The sequence below is a fragment of the Saccoglossus kowalevskii genome, chromosome 15 (genome assembly GCF_978046115.1).
Source record: "Saccoglossus kowalevskii chromosome 15, keSacKowa6.1, whole genome shotgun sequence".
NCBI classification, from domain to species: Eukaryota; Metazoa; Hemichordata; class Enteropneusta; family Harrimaniidae; genus Saccoglossus; species Saccoglossus kowalevskii.
In genome coordinates, this window is record NC_140655.1 from 27,752,319 (window position 1) to 27,774,403 (window position 22,085).

At 37.4% G+C, this 22,085-nt stretch overlaps 1 protein-coding gene across 2 annotated transcripts; it reads left to right on the top strand.

Moving 5' to 3' along the window:
* Nucleotides 1-18,601, top strand: LOC100367154 (N-acetylated-alpha-linked acidic dipeptidase 2-like). 2 transcript variants are annotated; one of them, XM_002730709.4, is made up of 19 exons: nt 1-303; nt 3,614-3,717; nt 6,327-6,489; nt 7,297-7,434; nt 7,588-7,713; nt 8,477-8,657; nt 8,937-9,027; nt 10,154-10,249; nt 11,217-11,308; nt 12,226-12,345; nt 13,126-13,208; nt 13,443-13,506; nt 13,617-13,684; nt 14,167-14,255; nt 14,997-15,087; nt 15,614-15,872; nt 17,182-17,263; nt 17,417-17,509; nt 17,808-18,601. In XM_002730709.4, exons 1-19 carry the CDS (start codon nt 166-168, stop codon nt 18,019-18,021), a joined length of 2,292 nt encoding a protein of 763 aa, XP_002730755.2. In that variant the 5' UTR covers nt 1-165; the 3' UTR covers nt 18,022-18,601. The 2 variants fall into 2 exon arrangements, with proteins under 2 accessions (XP_002730755.2, XP_085346783.1); XM_085490657.1 differs by having other exon boundaries at nt 17,417-17,516; nt 17,808-17,904.
* The last annotated feature ends 3,484 nt before the right edge of the window (nt 18,602-22,085 follow it).

Here is a 22,085-nt window from a genome sequence, read left to right on the forward strand (position 1 = left end):
CTCCCAGCCTGAGTCAATGAACAGGCATTGTTATTGTAATACATCCAGCAGCAGGTCTGCGATTGGTGTGTTCAGTCATACGTAATAAAAGCGAACCTTGGGGCTTGGTAAACACCAAGCTTCGCAGTTTTGCCTGGATCCAAACTTTGTCTAAGAATCGCCGCTATGGAGAAGGCACAGAGTATGAAAAGAGCCAGTAAAGCTGCAGCTAACTGGCGACTGATTCTAGCCGTCGTGATTATTGTCGTCATAGTGTTGTTCGTGTTAGGTATCGTTATTGGTTATTTTATTGGCCTAGGTCAGGTAGGTTTCATTCTCAATAGAGCTCCATGCTTTCACGAACCGTATGTGTATGTAGCTGTTATTGTGTGTACTTGTGGACTTGCTATATTTAGTAAATAAGAGACCGTGATGTGATATATATATATATCTTGATTTCCACTAGACATTTATAATTGTGAACCCAGTGCATAACAACATAATTAGCACATGCAATTAGTAGCAGGAATCCACGCATATATTTGTTGATCAAGCACAATTCCAGATTCCAGGCCAAAGGAGTTGAGAGGCGTGGCGTACTCGGGCTGTTCAATTCATCAGCTGTCTCGAACTAAGTACATATTTGCATATCCCGTGACCTGTCAGCAGGTTACACACTGTCACTAACGCAATAAATCAAACATTGTGGCGGGAAAAGGCGTTCATATATCGCCAATACCCTCAACGGTTTTTGTTTTAGCGCTACGTCACAGTTATGATGTCCATGGCAATATTGTCTGTTTCGTCCTAACTAGTTGGATAAATGACGTGCATTGTTTGGTAAGCAGTGCATTGTGGGTACAACTTTTCTGGTCAGGAAACTTGTCGTACATGTTCCATTGAAACAGACTAAAGTTGATCATTTGAAAACCGAGGAGGGTCGCTTTTAATTTGCAATTTCATGTGTTCTTTTATTTTTATACGTTTCACAGAACTCACTAACTTTTAAACATAGAAACTTATCCTTCTGTCCATCCCATTTATTTCTCCAATATTTCAGGATTTGTTGCCACAGCAACTGATTTTATCACATTTTATTGTGATTACAATAATCTCGTGAAGATATTCGGCATATAATACAAAGTGGGAATACAACTTTATTTTGGGCTTCATCTACCACCCAGGGTCGTACCATGTATTGCAATATTTTGTAATAATCTAGACGCGTTTTGTGAGCAATTGGGAGGAGTACCTTAATGTTAAACACTTATATATAATTGTTGGTATGTATGTATATATCAACTGTAATATATTTACTCATTCAATATTATATACTGTATATAAGGTTACTCAATTCATCATCTCTATATACTTAGTATAGTATAGCTAGTAACTAGCTGTATGGTGTAAATAATATAACTATATAAATTAAAACACCTGGACACCAGTTTGCAGATAATTACATCACTAACTTACTAGTATAGTGTGTCACGTTGAAATGGAATGTGAATAAACCCTCGAAACTGTTTTCACCACTAGTTCCTCTTTTCAGCATAAATTCATAAAATAGTCACAGTCTGCATTTTCTTTCATAAGGTTGGAACAACAATAGCCAATTTTTTGGAGTAAAAACTGAAAATTTACTCAAATGTTGTCTGTTGACTCCAAAATTAGGGTTAATCACTAAAATATTGAAGAATATAAGAACAAAAGTGCAGAACAATTTGGGAGAGAAAGTTTGGCGGTGAAAAGGTTAACTAAAGATTCGGAACGTAGATGCAATTATTTTTTTAATTAATTATTGTTATTGACATATATCGTTCATGCTGTAAGAAACCAAACTGGGTTGTTATACGTCTAGATCGGTCAGTTCTCGGAGTACTAGATAGATTATGTTACATCGTAAATTAGAAATAAACCGGGTGTGACTAACTTTGAAGAAACAAAACACAATTTGAGATCACACGATTACATGATTGGGTTTGAGATCACGTGACCACATATGATTACCCCCCCCCCCCGTTATGTGGAGCGAACAGACTACAAAATTACAGGTATTACTCCTCACTGCCGAAGTCGCTGCACAACAATGGCGATTTAGAAAACAAAAAGTATAGCAGTGTGATCCTAAGTAAACGGAATTTCGTTCGTTGCATGCTGGAAGAAATGATAGAGGACGAGGAACAAATTAAATGAAAATCATATGTGGCGGACTTAGAGTTGGCGCAATGGGCGCGTCCTTCAAACTGCTGTTACCTCTGTATCCCAAAATGCAACGCGACTATGGCGCTATTATAAAGGGGAGCCTCTCCCCCACCGGACATGCTGCATGCGCGCCGGAATTTCATACTAGTGTGTTCAGTTTTAGCAGTGTGCGACACACTGTTGCGATATCTGAATCGTATAAAGACTGTCTCCATCTGAACGTACGTCGAAATGTGTAAAGCCGGGTAGTGTGCGTCGAGTTTTGTGCGTGAAGCCAATTCGTTAACAACTTAACCTTTCAGTCACGCTGATTTTTTAAAACGTTTTATAACGTTTTTTTATTGGTCTTATAAAGGTGTGACCGGTTGAACCCTGACTTGCTAAGATGCACGTTATAACGCTTTATAGCAAAGAATTTCTTCTATGTTGAGCACACAACAACTCGATACATTTCCCCAAAACAAGGTACTTTATCAGACTTTATGGTCCTTGACGCCACACGAATGGTGATTGGTCCGTATGACTTTCGGTTCATGCATAATAATAATAGTAGTAACGGACACGAAGCATTCATTCATAGGCTAAATCTGGTCGGAACATCGATACCTGAAACCGAACATCGACAATGTCTACAAAACCTAGGGCATCCCGCAACATATTTGTTGCGATTGTTTTACTTATTACCATAGCGTTGTTTTCTGTGGGTATAATTATTGGATATTTCATCGGCTTACAGGTAGGTAGGTGTACGTGTTAGCATACATAGCGTACGGCACCTCTGACGCATAAGGAATGCGCGCAGAAAATAATTATTGTCCAAATGACTATAACTTTTACCAGTTCAATGAGAAATGCGGCACTACAATTAACAGATATGTATTGCTTGTCCATCATACGAGTATCATTGGTTGTTAATTGACTAATTGCCCGCACCCCTCCATACAAGGACGTACGTATACGGGCCTAACGCGACGCTTTTCTGTTCATGTATAATCACACCGGTATGCGACTAGGCAATTACAACAACTGCAAACACTGTAAAATTCCTCTTGTCATAAATACATTTTACAAGAAGGTCACGGCATAGCATGTATTTTGCTCCAAGGAAACTATTGGAGTGCTTTGTTTGTTATTGCAGCTCGGCATGCTTGTCATATTTAGACATTTACCAGGCCGTACCATGAGTGACATTTTTCGGCATAAATCACTATCAACATGAAGATATATCTAATTTTTCAAAATTTTCCATGATCTTTTTCAATGTCACACATAAGTCTAAAGTTTTAGTTTATTTTTAGCGTTTGTCAGCAAAATCATGGTGTTCAAGGGAGGTTTATTGCAAAGAAATATGTCGATCTGCTTTTGTATACGAATAACCATAACAACTCTTTATACGCGTATATCATTTTACATTTCCGTCATCCAATAGAGTGAAAACGATGCAGTTAAGGCCGCTTTGAGTGATGCGGATCCCACCGTTGCCGACAGGATTATCGATGAAATGAGTTCAGAAGAAATCGGCAAAAACTTAAGGTAGGATAATTTTCAAGGATTTATTTCAGTTCATGGGTAAACAATGACACGCTATGGCCATCTGACGCATGTACAGGTGACGACTCCCCCGCTTCAAGTGTTTGGTTTAGCAGCAGTTTACGCATTGGCAAGTGATGGGCGGGGTTCGTTGGACACCCCAGGTAAAGCTGCGTGCATGAAAGGAATGGGCAGAATGAAAAAAACGCGCACCCGACCCTTGGTGCTGATTAAATAGGTCACACGATATATAAGAAGTATGCTTCAAGAATCCAGATATTTATTTTGTTTGATCTACAAGCTATGTACCTGTCCACGCGTTTTTATTCCGTACTACGTAAACATTAATAATAGTAGTTTATTGATTTTCAATACCTCTGACCCATATGTAAATAAGATAATAAACTGAGTACAGTAAACTTATAGTAAGAATGACATCAATCAATTAGATAAATTAGTAGATCAATCACGTAGAATAGATGCTGACAGCTTTATATACAAATAAACGTTAATCCTGTTTGTATTAAAAAAGTCAATCTGACACTTTATTACATGTGGTTACCGATGAAAACGTCAAATGAGCGGAAAGAAAAACAGAATTGTTCTAGCTCTTCATTTTGTAACCATGGTTATATCATTTTATCACTTGTTAGTATACTCTCAAATGCGAATAAGTTAGTTCCATGCTTAGGGCCACCTCATGAATAAATAATAGTTCAGTCCTACGACCAAGCACTTCGTCGTCGTAATTTTGAGGACCCCGTGATTCGAGTTGTCACTATATGGTGGCAATTTCGATACTTCTAGTATTGTAGAGTTTTTACGTTGGAAGTACCAGACTGTGAACTGAATATCGCCAATTTGTATATTGAGGTCACGCCATTATTTGAACGTGACGAACCATGGTGCACTCCATTGTTTGATTTTGATTGCTCTCCAAAATTAAGAAGTGGCATTGAAGTATTAAATTAAAATGTCTTCACCCAACCAAATATTTTTTTTTTTGATTCATCAGACTTTTCAAAAAATTATTCTAAAGAATCAGGATCTGTACACGCTTATTCAAATCACATGCAGTATGGCACGCGTAGCTCTCATACCATTCAATTCACATTTATTTGTTCACACATTGTTCCTGCCAGTGTTCATCTTCCTAAGTTGCTGGTAGAATATCAATATTCAGTAATTGTATATCTATTTATAAAATCCACTACTAGTATTCACATTCACTTCTGCTTTTACCATACCACTATATTACGTGTTTTTGTTCAGTTACCTCTTGAACCCATCCAATGCCCAGGATGTATGTAAATTGGCATAATTGCAAATTACTGCCTTATGACCCTTCACTACAATCGTTCAACTCAACTGCACATTGAAATGCATTTCGTATACAGTGTGTATCTAGTATGTTAACATAATAACATTTAAATGCAAATCATTCTAGGAGAAGTGGGAGATTTGTTTGTTTGCATGCTAATCTTAAAATTAGTCTATTTTCAATTAAAGTGCATTAACCTTTTAAAACACGCTATTTTTCATTAAACTAAGGGGTATCTATATGATAGATGCATTTCATTTGTTGAAATATGGACAAAGTTTTCTCAGGACGGGATACACACAACAGTATACCGCCAATAAATTTGACCTTACAATGTAATAGGTTTCCTCTGAAAACACATTTTCTTGCATTAATATTTTATGAATGAATTTCATGGAATATCACAATTTAACTTATTTATCTGGCATATGATGGTTAGGAAATCTGCTCATGGCAGAGATTCATTCATCTACAGGCAATTGACACAAGGGGTGCAGCTGTCACAGCTGTGAACATTCCAGTCATACCAGAACGCCTTGAATTTCTCAACAAATATTTCACATTTTGTTATCCAATATACATCTTTCATTATTTACAGTTTCAAGCAAATATCACTGCAATTTTCAAGTTCACGGCATATTGGGGAGGAGTCTCTCAAGTCGTATTTTAATACTGCCTATTGGACTAACAATTCACATGCACTCTGTAATATTTAACTCCCGTCTACAAAACCAATAGGATCATCCCTTTTATGATAATAAAAAGCAAATACTTTTTACTATTTTGGTATTGCTATAATGTACCACTAAAATGTAAACCCCAATCCATGAGCTAAGCGAGAGAATGGGGTGACCATGGCAACAGCATAAAATCGTGAGAGAATGGATTTTCACTTTAACACAGATCACGAATTATGCATTCACCCCCCCCCCCACCCCCACTTAGCAAAAGGTCATGTTACTGCGACAAGTACTATACAAACGTTTGCGTTGAGTACTGTAAAATGACTAATTTTCACTGGGTTTTAATTTTGCTTATTTTGCTGACTGGAGAATGCGCTAAAATAAAACCCAGTGAATATGTAAAATTTAGCATAGAACACATTATTTAAATAATAAAACCGTGAATGTAAAACCCACTGAATATGCCTGAAATGCTAAATCAGTGAAATTTAAACCCAGTGAAAATTAGTCATTGTACAGTACTCAACGCAAATTTCCAATCACCACAAAGCTATTAGCGTCATCGTTCCAAGTAAAAATGTTTTGTTCTCACTCATATGTATTCCTAGGTATCTTACGTCAATCCCTCATCTAGCTGGCACACCGGCGGACAAGGAGCAAGCGGATTACATTGTGCAGACATGGTTGGAGCAGGGCATAGAACACGCCGAAGCTGTCCCGTACAATGTATTACTCTCGTACCCATCCGATGAAGAAGGCAAGGAAAATAAGGTATATTATGGAGATTGCTGATCTGATGTTGTTCTTTTTATCTTGGCTAAGGTCGCATTATTTGAGTGATGGTATGATGGTCGCAACTTTCCATTGATCAGGTGTTTTTCCGTGCAGGTGTGTTTCAAATCTCACATATGGACCATACATTTTGTAATTATGTTGCTAGGCAACATTCAAGCGTCATTGTGGTGTGTAGTCGTCAGTTGACAACTAATGGTTTTTTGCCAAAATACCTTCAGTGAAAAAAAAAAAATCTTGCATTAGAAATTTAGAATTTAAAATTTTACAACGGGTAAAATTGAAGACATGCGCGCAAGGATCCTTTAACGTTGGTCGTATTTATTGTCATTTCAAATTACGTTCGAATTCGTTAACCATGTGATGGAAAAGACAACGAATGACTGCTTTAATTAATTGTGGTAAGGAAGCAGAGAAAGTTGACCTCGACACAGTTCTTGTTCTTTAGTAACTGTGTCAAGCACCTGTATTTACAACCAGTTGAACAAGTGGGGAACAAGTGACATTGTCGCCTTAACTACTAGATATGATGTATATTTTCGCGTCTCCCCAGCACTGTGAAAATTTATAAATTGTAGAAATGCCATATATCATAAATGCGTCATACAGTCATTGTAAATTATTTAAAGCAGTGTTGTTAAAATGCCAGCGCAGTTTGTCAACACGTATTTATTCATATTACACCACAAGAGGGCGCTACGATAACGCATATTATAAAATTATACTACTGCAATGAAAAACGAATTTATTCACCTGGATCTTCAAACTATACATTTTTGTTTAAAGGTCCAGATTTTGGAAGCCAATACTCCGGATAATATTATTCACGAATCGGCGCTGAAGGAAAAAGTTCTGGACCCCACTCAAGATCACCCGGATGTTGTGCCGCCATTCAATGCATACTCGGCCCAAGGCGAAGAGCAGGTATGCAATATGTGAATTAGTATTTATTATTAGTATTATTTTTGCTTTTGATCTTTTTATCTGCGATATTTTCCATGACAATGAGTTCGCTTTAATTGATTCGATGCTATTGTTGGAAATGCAGATTCTAGTTATGTAATTTCTCAATTCCAGGGTGACGTAGTGTACGCCAATTATGCCAGAGTAGAAGATTTCTTCTACTTAGAGAGAGATCGGAATATGGTGTTGAATGGGACTATTATAATAGCACGATATGGTAAAATATTTCGAGGAGATAAGGTAAGGGCGGTTGAGGGCGCTATTTCTGAAACGCGAAGCCCATTTACTTTCAAATTCGTGTTTTGCCCGTCAACAATCCGGGTTATATCTGTTGGGTCGGTCATCTGGTCATCAATCTGTGTTGTATATCTGCTGTAACCGGAATTTCGATACGTCAATTCTTATTCTTTTCAAAACAAAAGTTTGACACACTTATTAGGTGATGGCGCTCTCAAACAAAACATTACTCAAGATGAACCCTCTCATTGTGGAGTCTGATCTGTGTACTTTCTGTTCATCATGCTCTGAATCTCTTATCCATTTGTTTTACCAATGTCAATGCACCCAATATTTTTGGGAAACATTGTACATGCTTGGGGGGGCAAGCTTGGTCTGAGGGCATTCCCGAATGCACAACAAATCCTTCTTGGGGATGAAACCTTTACATGTTTAGTCAACTTCCTCTTTCTTTTAGCAAAAAAATATATTTACTTGTGTAGACATAAAACCAAAAGCCAGAATTCACGGCATACAAAAGATATGTAAAATATTTCATGGAGATAGAGTACTTCATTGCTGTCCGACGGAATAGGTTGACTCCTCATAATAAGAAATGGGGACATTTTTGAAAAAATGTTGCTCAATCCACTTCACAATAAGCAGATTCATTGCAATTTGTAATGTACAAACCGGGTATGTAAGATGTTAATTTCAGTGAAAACTCCAATAAAAGTTTATAAATACAAAAAAAAGTGATGGCGCTCTGCGTTTGTAAACGTTTCAGGTTTCCAATGCCATGGCCGTTGGAGCTAAGGGTATCATCCTCTATTCTGACCCAAAAGACGTGGCTCCTGCTGGCCAACCTCGCTACCCCGATGGAATATACTTGCCCGAGACAGGCGTTCAACGCGGCTCTACTTTCAAGGACGCAATGGACCCACTGACACCCGGTTACCCGGCAACAGGTAAAAACAGATGGTTTAGAGTAAGACATTGAAACGGAGAATTTCCTGCAGAAATGTTTGCAGTTGAGATAAATTTTTCCTCTCATTTAAACCATTTTGAAACCAACGTAATGATTATATGCGATTATTAGTTGATTAGGTCCACTGTGTTATCGATTTTTGGCTAAATCGTGTCAGTCTATTCCACTCATGACTGTAATTATATGCTAATGTCATGGTTTCCATGATAACTAAATGCCACTAAGCTGCCCGTGACTTTTTCTTTCTTTTCCATTTCAGCTTTTGCCTACAGAATTGATGACAACGAAGCTGCATTACCAAAAATCCCGGTGCACCCGATCAGCTACGCCGACGCTAAAGAGATATTGAGGTACGAAAGCATTATCGATAATTACAACATGAATCAATTTACACATGTAAGCACTACACGTTGTACTGTAGTCTTGTACAAGTGACATACTGCCAAGTATTACTCACATACCTCAACATCGCACACTCTTATACTTGGGATGCCTGTCCATTAAATCCAGATTTGATATCTTCAGTCAGTCCCACCTGTTATACAAAAAATGTTATTCTTCTAGAAAATAATATTTCATGTACATGGGTCACTAAACTGCATTCCTGCACCACTGTGGCTTCGTGTGTACTGAGTGTTTACTGTAGTTTTAATAGCCTTTCAGAGTATTGTATATTTCTATGAATTTATAATATATTGTGTGTGTGTATGTAAATACACGTGGAAGTTTGTCTTTTCATAAGTGCGTGTGACCTATGCGATGTTTTCCTGACCTTGATGTCGAGTTAATAAATAAATAAATACATTATCGAAATACTCTTATTTATCACAAACTCTAATTTAGGCATACTAGTATACTCATGCTTTGATTATATACTTTAGAACTATCCACTCTGTTGAATTCTCATAATCTATTATTACATTACTCCTACTCCCAGAAATGACCCTCGCACTCACAATGTGGCACGACTTGTACTCAAATGGGCGGTGGTCGTCACGCAGCGCGTGTTCAAATTTCGTGAAAATAAACTTTGTTTTTTACACGCGTTGTATACGTCGCTATGAGTCCCATATCGAACAGGACGCGGTGCGACAACCACCTTCTTTTAAACATCGACAAATCATAATACGCATTGAATACATTTACTTAAATTGTGATATACAACTTGAACAATTTGTAATCGTATTCCTTCCTTCCTTCCTTGTTCACTCCTTCGCCTACTCATAATTATTTTCTTTATGTACTCTTTTGAGTACATAATCGTTTTTCCCTCCCTGCCTCCCTGCCTGCCTGCCTATCTCCCTCCATCCTCCCTCCCTCCCTCCTTCCTTCCTTCCTTCCTTCCTTCCTTCCTTCCTTCCTTCCTTCCTTCCTTCCTTCCTTCCTTCCTTCCTTCCTTTCTTCCTTTCTTCCTTCCTCGTTCACTCCTTCGCCTACTCATAATTATTTTCTTCATGTACTCTTTTGAACTACTAGGCGTATGCAAGGGGTCGAAGTATTGCCGGAGTGGAAAGGAGCTCTTGATGGAGTAACATACAGATACGGGCCTACCATCCGAGATGATGACAACACGTAAGTTAACGATACCTTTTTAAATCCTGGCTTTGTTCTAGTTATGAACCACGGCGATTATCGAAGAAAAATGTCTATCCTCGGGGCGGAGCTACGTTACAAGACCTTCCACGTTGCTAAGACGCGCACCACTGTACCACGTATTTCTATCGGCTCTACGCACGCTGCTGGCGAACGCGGAACGCCAATCGAAGAGCCGGTGGAAATTCGAGAAAAAAACAGGAACTCAACTTTGAAGTAATCCTGAACAATCAAATTTATATGTGTTACACAGGCAGGGATAATCTTATTACACTGTTCAGGGGAGTCTCAACAACCATTCCAAAGTACTGTTTTCTGAGAGTGGTCGGCCTTTGTTTTCCCCGTGAGGGTTGCCTTGCGGTGAAAATGCCCGGATGTCCGCCCGAGAATATGCGAAGTCAAGTTAGTATTAGTATTGTATGCAGGCGAATGCCTAGTAATATCAACTTTAAAAAAGCGATTTTAAAATGTTTCACATTAACCGACACGAGTTATTTAATAAACTAGTTTTATGTCATGTAGTCAAGATTGTTTTGAACTTAAGCATTGAACAACCTTGGACATCGTAGTTATAAGTTGCAGTGGCCATATTTGTATGGCAATGTTGTATTATTAAATTTCCAGCAACTGAATTCTTTTATTCAGCTCGCTCTTAAAGTTAAACAACTGGACTGGCTCTGATCGCCCTTTGTTCTGCAGCTTCATCGATACCTCTCACAGTTATCATAGTAGAGTGGGCTGATAAAGATTGAAATTAGTTGATGAAAAATCAGTAAAATTATGTTGTTAAAATGCATGTTAGATGTGTTAAAAAACAATGTCTCACCACAAAATTCGGTATTATTGATAAATAAAATGATAAACGTGTGTCAAAATTGATTTTGATTGAGGGAGTAATTTGAATGGTTCCTGGCGATATTTTCTGAATTATCTCATTTATTTACAGAATCGCTAAGGTGAAAATCATTGTTCATTCACGCAACGAGCGGCGCACAACCTACAACACGATTGGGCTCATCCGGGGTAAAGTCGAACCAGGTAAGGTGAAGCATTACTTGTTTAGTTCAACTGTCGTCTTCGTCGAGCGGAGCTAATCATATTACTGACACTCGTAGATTTGATCATTTCGTGGTGATATCTTTAATTCTCTGATTTTGAGAAATACTTTTCTCATTTTTAGTAAAAATTGATATTTTCGACCACAAGTCAGATTGCTTTGGTATTGAGCGTATAGGTACCTCAGGTGGACCTCTCTCAGATTTGTTCATTTCGTGGTGATATGATATCTTTAATTCTCTAAATTTGATGAATATTTTTGTCGTTTTTAGTAAAAAGTGATATTTTCAACTCAATGTTGAAAACAACAAGTCCGATTGCTTTGATATTTCACATATAGGTACCTCAGGACCTCTTTTAGATTTGTTCTTTTCGTTGTGATATCTAATTTTGATGAATATTTTTGTTGTTTTTAAAAAAATAGTTTCGACTTCTTGTTGAAAACTGAAAGACTGATTGGTTTAATATTGAGCATATGGACCGATCTCAGATTTGTTCATTTTGTGAATGATTTCTTCATTGCTAACAGCGGAGCTATCTCAGCCGAGAGACTGATTGTTTTCCGAGTCGTTAGCAGTTGCGTTGAGCTAGGATTATCCGGGGAACAGTCCATCTAGTCCAGCGCAATGTTGAGTAAGACGTAAATCGTATTCGTAATCGTAATGATCACGCGTGGATGTGCCAGGAAGGGTCTAAAATTTTTGCGCCAATCCATGCATGATTCACGGTTTCCGTCGCTGAGGGCGAAGTAACTAATTGCCAGGCAGACTATAATGTTCTATTATTAACCCGCTTTACTTAAAGTTAATTTTACCCACTTTTTAACTTGTTTTGTTTTTTTATTTATTGATTTAAATGTTTACTAAATTACTCATATCAACGTTATTATTCGTTTGAAGATCGCTACGTTATTCTTGGCAACCACCGAGACGCTTGGGGTTTTGGAGCTATCGATCCAACCAGTGGCACGGCGACTCTCCTGGAAGTTACTCGTGTGTTTGGAAAACTGTTAAAAGATGGTAAGTCATCGCAAATTTAATCCAATTAAACGGTCCGTACAAAATTGCTTCAACGCTGTACTCTGCAATTGAAATGACCAGCCGAATGACGTAGTTGTAACTTAGTGACTTGTAGACGGCACGACCAAGCTTTGTTACGCTTTTTATTATGAATTAAAAGATGGATTAAAGCGGGAGGGTCGTCACCTGCGCATGCGGGGGAATTGAGTCCCAAGCGACGATAACAACACACGCTAAAAACGCAAAGGTTCTTGGGTAGACGCTTGTTTGTAAACAATGACGCGCTATGGCCATTTGACGCATGCGCAGGTGACGACTCCCCGGTTTAAACTGAAAAGATGATGGATTATATTGATGCATACACACATATTTACATAACGTGTTCAGTTTATAATGCGAGTGCAACAAAACCAATTGTGACCTCTATCGGAATTACACGAAACACCTAAGAAACCATGGATCCTTCACGATTGACTTAATCTGTATTCCGCCAATTTGTGCTACACCATGACCAACGACACTGTGTTTCACATACCAATACACTTGGGTGAGAAGGTGGCATATGACACAATTGCAAAAGTATGTATTTTGACGCATGAAATAAAGTAGTCCCAAAAGCATCACATCAACGTGCATGTCCCAAGCCCACTTAGAAGTGTATAGATTTTACGCATATATTCAACACAGCAAATAAAGCATTGTCAATCGAAATTACTTGACTTGTATGTGACGAGGAATAATAGTCGCATCAATATAATATCTCTTTTTGTTATTCTGTAGGCTGGCGACCGAGAAGAACCATTGTATTCTGCACATGGGGAGCGGAGGAGTACGGCCTGATTGGATCTAATGAATGGGTCGAAGTACGTAAATTTAGATCAACAAGAAATTTACGTGTTACCTTGTGTATATTGCAAGCCTTCGTAGCATTAAATATTTGATTGTTGAGTCAATGGTAATACCGATGACGTTGTGGACTTGAACAAATCCTTCATCGAAAGATGGTGTACATTAGAGTATCTCAAGAAACAATCAAACGTATTCGACCACAATTCACCCATGTGACACAATAATGTCCAACTTTCCTTCCGTTTCAGGAGAATATGAAGAACTTGGTGTCCCGTGGCGTTGCGTACGTAAATGTCGATTCACCTTTGATGGGTAAGATCTTCTCATACTTTTTTATCCCCATTCTGATTACATAAATTTACGGCATTTGCTTATTGTTTATTTGAATGTTCGGTAATATTGTGTTTTTATGTTTCATGTAGGAGTGCACAGACTATCTGCCGGGGCAACACCTAATCTTAAACAAATTATCTACGCTGCTGCTAAAACGGTAAACATCTTCTTTTTGATTGCATTGGCGCATGCGTGATACAATTATTTATGATATGGTCGTTTTATATATGTGCAGAAATATATTATATATGTTGTTAGTGACGTCAGAGTTTCGACTTATATTTCGCGCATATACATCATAGTCACTGTAACTGCCCGTTCACAACATACTACTTCAATCTGCTATTTTTGGAGCAGGGCGTTATAGGGTAACAGGGGGCGCGTCTGCCTACGGCGACAAGACACATTTGCCGCGGTCGTAAATGTGTAATCTCCGGGTGTAATCCAAGATGGCGTTTTCCCTTTCACTGACCAGTTTTCTTGGCCATTTGGTCAGCCATCCTTTTAACACATCCTTGGAAATGATCGTTCGTCGAACCACACGACGAAATTGGTGACTGTCTGTCTGGCATGTAAGTCACAATATTGTGTAGTTATATATTTTCGATTGGCCGTTTAATGTTGAACTATTCCCTGTAGATTCCTGATGCCTATCCAGAAGGTAGTCGCAAGACAATGTATGACACGTGGACGATGCGAGATAAATCAGCCGGTACTGATGAACCAAGGTGAGTTTTATTCATTTACACACACACACACACACACACATGCATTTTAACCTTAAAATGGTCTTTATTGGTCAAGTGATCTTTATTTAAAACGGGAGGGTCGTCACCTGCGTACGCGTGGGAATTGAGTTCCAAGCGACGATAACAACACACGCTAAAACGCAAAGGCTCATGGGTAGACGCTTGACACGCTATGGCCATCTGACGCATGCGCAGGTGACGACTCCTCCGCTTTAAAGGTTGAATAAATTTTTCAAGGTATGAGGCATCGATCAACGCACGGGGTAGCACAGTTGCCTTATGACACATATATCGTCTCGCTAGCTTGGACCCATAAATACTGTAGGATAGTCTGTAAGAATTATACAACAAAAAAGGATATGCACTGTACGTACTTCATTTGAAAATGAAATGCAAATGTTATTTTTGTAATTTTGAAAATAACCATATTGAACTATCAAAATATATTGTAGAAATAACCTACAAACTAATGAGGTTTAATTGTTTTGTTTTGTTTTGTTTTGTTTTGTTTTGTTATGTTATGTTGTGTTGTGTTGTGTTGTGTTGTGTTGTGTTGTGTTGGGTTGTGTTGTGTTGTGTTGTGTTGTGTTACGTTACGTTACGTTACGTTACGTTACGTTATGTTATGTTATGTTATGTTATGTTATGTTATGTTATGTTATGTTATGTTATACAGGTTTAACTGGAATTGTTTCCGTTCTGTTTTTATCGTTGTTTCAGTGTCAGTGATTTGGGTTCTGGAAGTGACTATGCGTCTTTTCTGCACCGCATGGGAATGTCCGCCATAGATATGCGCTATCATTGGGATGACGTAAGTGGTTCAGTTTAACATACGTATACACGTGCAATCAAGAACAAAATAGTGTGACAGTTCCAAGCACGTGCTGATTGCGTGCGTGTCCGGTGTGCTGCTTTGTTTGTTCTCGCTGCGTTCCCTGTGTTAGACACTCTGATCAGCAAATTGTATGAAGCACGTGCAATTGAGTAAATTGTATGAAGCACGTGCAATTGAGTAAATTGTATGAAGCACGTGCAATTGAGTAAATTGTATGAAGCACGTGCAATTGAGTAAATTGTATGAAGCACGTGCAATTGAGTAAATTGTATGAAGCACGTGCAATTGAGTAAATTGAGTTGTCATCGAAATTAGACATGGAAGTAATTTTCAAAACACGCAGACGATATTCATAGCTTGTATGTATTACATTCGTTCCCAGTGTCGCGGCGTACATCCAACGCACACGCTCTTTGTCCATGGTTGTATATGTCGATTTATTTCATTTTTATCTCATTGAATACAGCTATCTTGCAACGTGATTGTGTGATTTTTGTTTCAGACTCAATATGATTTCTCAATATACCCAATGTATCACTCGGTATACGAGACTTACCATCTGGTGGAAACGTACTATGACCCAGAATTCAAGTACCTGCAGGCTATGGCCCGTTTATGGGCTGAAATAGGCAGACGATTAGCAGATTTGTTAATTATACCCATGGACGCACGTGACTATGGAAGCAGAATTAAGACGATGTTTGAACACTTCAAGGATAGTGAAAGCGGACAGAAAATTCGTAACAGAGGATTGTCGATGGGTAAGTAATCTTTGATTGACGATAGGCGCAAGACTGTTGTTATTGGAGATCTTCGCCAGCCAAAGTCCATTTATTCGCTTTAGTCTCAGCCACAAGGGGACTGTGTCTCAACATTATACCTTGACAGAATTCCAACTCTGCGAAGATTAGAAAATTTAGCGCCCTCTGTACACGGTTTTGCAGCGCTTAACGCCCGTGACTTCAAAACCATATATAATAGGCGTTTCATTTTCTAACCGACTTCTAGTATGGTAAGAAGTAGCAACAAATTTTCAATTTAGTGTCTATTTTTTGCGCGTATATTTCATTTCACGACGAACGAAGTTTCCCGTCGTCCCTAAATGGCGTGTAGTCGAAGCGACAGGAATTCTATGAAAAACCAGCCTAGAAAGGATTTCATGTGTTTCATCTGCCGAGAAAAATGAAAATAAGCAAGATAAACTCTCCAAAATGGTGATATAAAACCAATGTTCGCTAGTTTCAGTTGTTAGTTGACGATACAGTGCTTAATGACACCAGTGATAGGGTGGACTCGACATTTTTAATCTTGCATATGATAATTATTTTTTGAAATGAATGTGAAAAAAATCTCTGATTCAGAGTCATAGATATAACACGCTAAATCTCGCAAGATCATAACGTCGTCGAATTTATATAACATTATTATTATATCAAAGATATATGAGATATGGAAATTAATAATATGTGAAATTATAGGTTATATGGTGGTGATTAGTTGCCAAGTATGCCACTTAATCTATCACGGGTGCGTCATTATGGGTTATTGTTATTTGTGGTTATTTTGATGGCAGTTTGAACTGAATCAAAAAATGTTGACGGGAGATTCGTGTGTCATTGTTTACAAACAAGCATCTACCCACCAGTCTTTCGTTTTTAGCATGTGTAGTTGTTTTTATCGTCGTCTGGGACTCAATTCCCGCTTTAAACTTGTCCCTTGGCAAACATGCTATGCATTTTTTCGGAGATAATTCTCCATGATTTTGTATAGTGGAAACAAATTATCACACACTGGACACTCGCTAGATTTTACCATTGTTTGAATTTCACCATTGTTCGGTGATCCATTGGCGTTAACCCATGTTATTCATGGAAGCATGAAGAATGTACCTCGCGATTTATCGCGATTTCTTATTTAGCTAGAAAACAAATACACACTAATCTAATGGAACATTTGTGTGTGGCTTTTACAGACTCATCATTTATAAACATGTAAATATCTATGTTTGCCATCCATCTTTATTTAATTAAAAGCAAAAATATGCATCTTTACACGTTTTAACCATAATAGACAGATTCGAAGATGCAGTGGATACATTCAATGAAGCCACACAGTCATTCCACAACGAAGTTACTGATGTGAACAAACAAGAGTGAGTTTATTTCAAATTTTATTAAATCAAAAATCTGTTTTGTTAAATTTTACATCGTTATCCGCGAAACAGATCACATGTATCTTGAATAGCAAGTATTCAAGTATTTAATGTATGTATTTATGCCGAATTGTGTATGTAATTATATGACAGTCCAATGGAGATTCGGAGGATAAATGACAAACTTATGATGCTGGAACGAGGATTTATTGACCCCCTAGGATTGCCTGGCAGAGTACTGACGAGGTAAGAGGTTCGTTATTTGTTTATAAACTTAGCATGGACATTCAGCAGTATGTTATTCACAAATCAACGTTGTCTCGTCTCAACGTTGTTATTGATTTCCCTGCATTGTTGTCATTACTGGTAAATGTATGACAAGGTGTTTTTTTCTCGAACGCTCCCCTAATTTTCTCAAAATAAATTGAATCATGGACGTTATTAGGTCACTTGGGCAGTCATAATCACTCCTTTTTCACTTTTTGAATCGCATATTTGCTAACTAAACTATCACGTTTTATCATTTCTCCACCAACCAACCAAGGCATGTGATATTTGCACCGAGTAGCAAGGACATGTACGCCAGCGCTGGTTTTCCCGGTCTGGTTGATGCTATGTTCGACATTGACAACTCCAGCGATCCGACGAAACAATGGAGGGAAGTTGAGCGAGAGATCGCCGTGATTACTCATCATTTATATTCAGCGGCAACCACGCTTACAGATGAGATAACCTCACTCACAAGAACAGAGCTCTAAACAGTATTTTTATAGTCTTATTTTCCGTAAGCTAATGCTACGTAGTTGTACTTTTATACCCGATAGCCTCGCTCTGGTGCCATAACATATAATATGGCATTCCCATTATGTGTTTCATGTGTCATTATTATAGTGTTCTATTGTTTGTTTGTTTTTAGTTGCTTTTTTTAAGTTATAGTTAAGATGATTTTGGTGTCTGACTAATAATTAGTTAATTTTAGTTTATTAGGAAATCATTTTTTAAATGAAGAGCAATTATGTGATCGTTGTCATGTAGATTATTTTAAAAATTGTAAAAAGTGTTTTGAGAGTGGAAATAACAGACACAAAATGCAATATTTGTGTTATAAGTGATTACTCTTTATGCGATGACGCTGTGTGCTAATTGATTTTTATTTTTCAGTTTCATGTCTGTCCATTAGTTTTTGTGTCGGTGCCTTTAAAGCGAGACATACGTTCACGTAAGACATGTCATGTGTAATGTGAAAAGTTACTAAGTCACGTGGTTTATTTTTTTGTTTTCATTTTTGCGAATCATGTTATTAAAAACTATGATCGAATTAAATAATATAAAATGCAATGCAATTTGTTTTATTTTTAATTACGCCACGTTGCTATAGGGACTCCAATGAAAGGCATATTCGCCCTGTGTAAACGTTCTATGCGTTGTTTATTACACGTTTACATACTACGTCAATCAATTTATATATGTTCCTGTCAACCTTTTTCTCATTCACTGAACGAAGGAGAGATTCTTTTTCACTTCACTAGAGACCTGGCAAATAAAGTATTACTCTGGCCGAAACAAATCCTTGGTCAACAGCCTAAATAATTCAAATTATATGTTTTTATTTGTAGCATTATTCATGGTGAATTCTCAGAATATTTAAAACCGAATGTTACCCTGCACGTGCAAATACGCTGTCTCAGGTCATCGGAAAGTGCTCCATTAAAACATAGATAGTTTGGTATTCGGCTTCTCCACTCTAGAGAATGATTAACACAATCTCTAAGGGTCCTGGGGTTGTTGTAACATATATTGATGATGTAGTAGTATACAGTATTTTTTGGGTGCATCACAAACCCAGGTACGGGCTCTCTTTGATTCTGTGATGGTTTGGAAGAAGAATGTCTGAGTGAGTTTGCACAAACTCAGGTTGTATATTTAGAAGTTAATTCATGGAGGCAAAGGTTTTATCCATGGTTCCTTTCCCCTCTCCTGAATCTAGGAGTAGTTTGATGCTTTCCTTGGGAGTGGTTGAATTCAACACAAACTTTTCAACTATTGATGATTTTCAAGCACCATTCCAGATTGGTTCTTCGGGCTCCTAAATGTAATAGGTCCTTTAAATTAGCTGATGATGCTAGTGATGTAGCAATAGGAATGGTCTTATTACAAGAAGACCATCTTGGTATGGATCACCCCGATTCTAAAAAAGTTAAATACTTTAAGCATCAGAAATAATATTCAACTATAGAAAAGGTAGAATCGGCTCATACTGATTGGTCATAATTGATTCTTAGATTAAGTTTAATTCTTCAGGAATACGACGTAGATATTAAATGTAATGATAATATGATTGCGGATATGTTATCCAGAGAAAATGTGTCAAGATTCTTCTATAGAAGTTTATTCTTCTTTAGAAGTTTATTTTTTTTCTATAGAGATTTATTACTATTTGTGTTTTATCTAATAATTTAAAAGTTGAGTGTAAATAAAGATTTAGACGACCACTGAATGCGTGTACTGTGCATGTCAATCCAGTATAAGCACTTGCATCAACTCAAAAACAAAATAGTAGCTTTAGGCACACACTCAAGCAAATTAGAAGGAGATATATCCGAGATTTTGACTCAAAGATTTGTACGAGGATACAAATTAATAAATCAAGTGATTATAAGGGCAATCCTAGCAGAACGAATCGCAAATATATGTAATGTCCTTAGCAACAATTACACATGTGGTTAGAAGTGAAAACGGAATGACCTATTTATAGTAAACAACGGTGCAATTGAAACTGTTTCCAGCGTCTTGCCAGTTATTTCATTTATTATCATTATCAATTCAATAACGTTGAACCCGAACCGTGTAAGGCATTAATATTGAAATTGGTGCCGATTCATTTAGTTGTTGATTTCATCATATAATGTCTTTTTAATTATATAATCTGAGGGTTAACCTTGGAGCCACCTGAAGGGGATAACAGATCCTGATTTATTTGTTTGTAAGTCTTGTCCTAGGTGTGCTCCGTGAATAACGTTATACACCGTACATTGGGTCTATGTCATAAATACTGTGTGTGTTTTTATTTTTGTGAATTTTCGACCAGTATAGTTATTTAAATTGTCATTTTGCATTCTTGGTCGAGTCAACAGTGACTACATGTATAATAACCTGCTGTCGTTGAATTAATTAGTTGTAGCATTGGTGACGATGGCGACGATTATTAAGATGGAAAGTTCAATGAAGACGCTGATTGTCACGAGATATTGTCCCCACATGATTCTAGTTTACAAGTATTTTAAAGTTTTATTGAGTTTTCAGGAAGTTTATGAGTACGAACTATAATGGGAAAGCTCCACGTGATCTTAAGGGGTTTTCAGATTTGTCAGTTATGCGTAGTTTTTAAAATATGTCATTTATAATATATACTGATTTTGGACAACTTGATTTAACAGTTTTAATATTTCACTGAAACACAAGTATATTAACATACGTCGCCTAGAACCATGAATAAACACGAAAACCTTTTTTAATACTGATTAACATAAAATTACCAAGTCATTAATTTCTATAACAATTATGAGATTATAATAGAACATCAGCTTCGAGTCAAAGACCACCTTCACATATTCCAAATTACATTCTGTCATGCATTACATGACAAGTGTTTATTCTAGAAAGGTAGTAGGGGAAATATGAATTCGGTAATTGTGTCCAATAAAATGAAGAATGAAGACAGAATATCGCTTGCTCGTGGGACATTCTCAGATCTACTATCAGATCATGTGACCTCTTACTTCCGCATTGTAGTAGTGGTAATGTAAAATATACCGATCAATATAGACATATATGTTTATAAAAAAATATTGTACAATTTTGTAAGACTTGCTACTATGATATTCAAGACCTAGAAACTACGTAATCTGTCTATCGCTGGCAGCGATTGGTGGATAACGTGTTCTTTTGCACACGCTATCAATTCTGGAGTCATGGCTTGATTTTACCATGTCAGTTTAATAAGAGGCAGTATATTACATCTGGTATGTACATTGGTACAATGTGGTACATGAATATTGCAGATAAATTCAAGTTTAGATATATATTCTGCCATATTCATTAAATCGTACAGGACCACTAAGTTTACATTTGCGTGAATAAGTTGCTACAGTGTGTTTGATTTTGCCAAAATATTTGCTAAGATCGATTGACCACAATTGTTTTAATCTTTATTTGAACAATTTATCAAAATGTAACCACCTGTTGCAACAAGTTATTTTCAGCGTATTTGCGTTCATGTGTCTTTGTCCATCAAAATTCGACCGAATTCGTCGTCTTTGTGTGGAAAAATCTCTTAAATACGAACACCTAATTATACGAAGAACATAGAACACTTTCCCGGGGTATTTTAAACCGAAATTGTCATCTAATTGTAAGGCCGTCGCTGATTGGCTGCAGAGCTGGAATGAAAATGTTTGGTTTCAAATATCCCAGGAAAGTGTTCTATGTTCTTCGTGTAATTAGGTGTTTGTATGTAAGGGATTTTTCCACACAAAAACGACGCATTCGGCCGAATTTTGTTATCGGTTGGCTTAATATTACCCCCAACGGATTGTATTTCTGTGAAAGGTTTGCATTTTTGTCCTGATTTGTAGGAATCTGAAAAACGCGTTTCATAACTTGTCTCTTAGTTTTATGCCGCATTCAAGATGGCGGTTTCCATATAGTAAATCTCGCATTTATTTTATTATCACGTGTGCGCCAGCTGATTGCGGTATGACTGTACCATTTGGTCTAGCGGCCTTAAGTCGATTAATATTGATGAAATGCCACAAGAAAGACT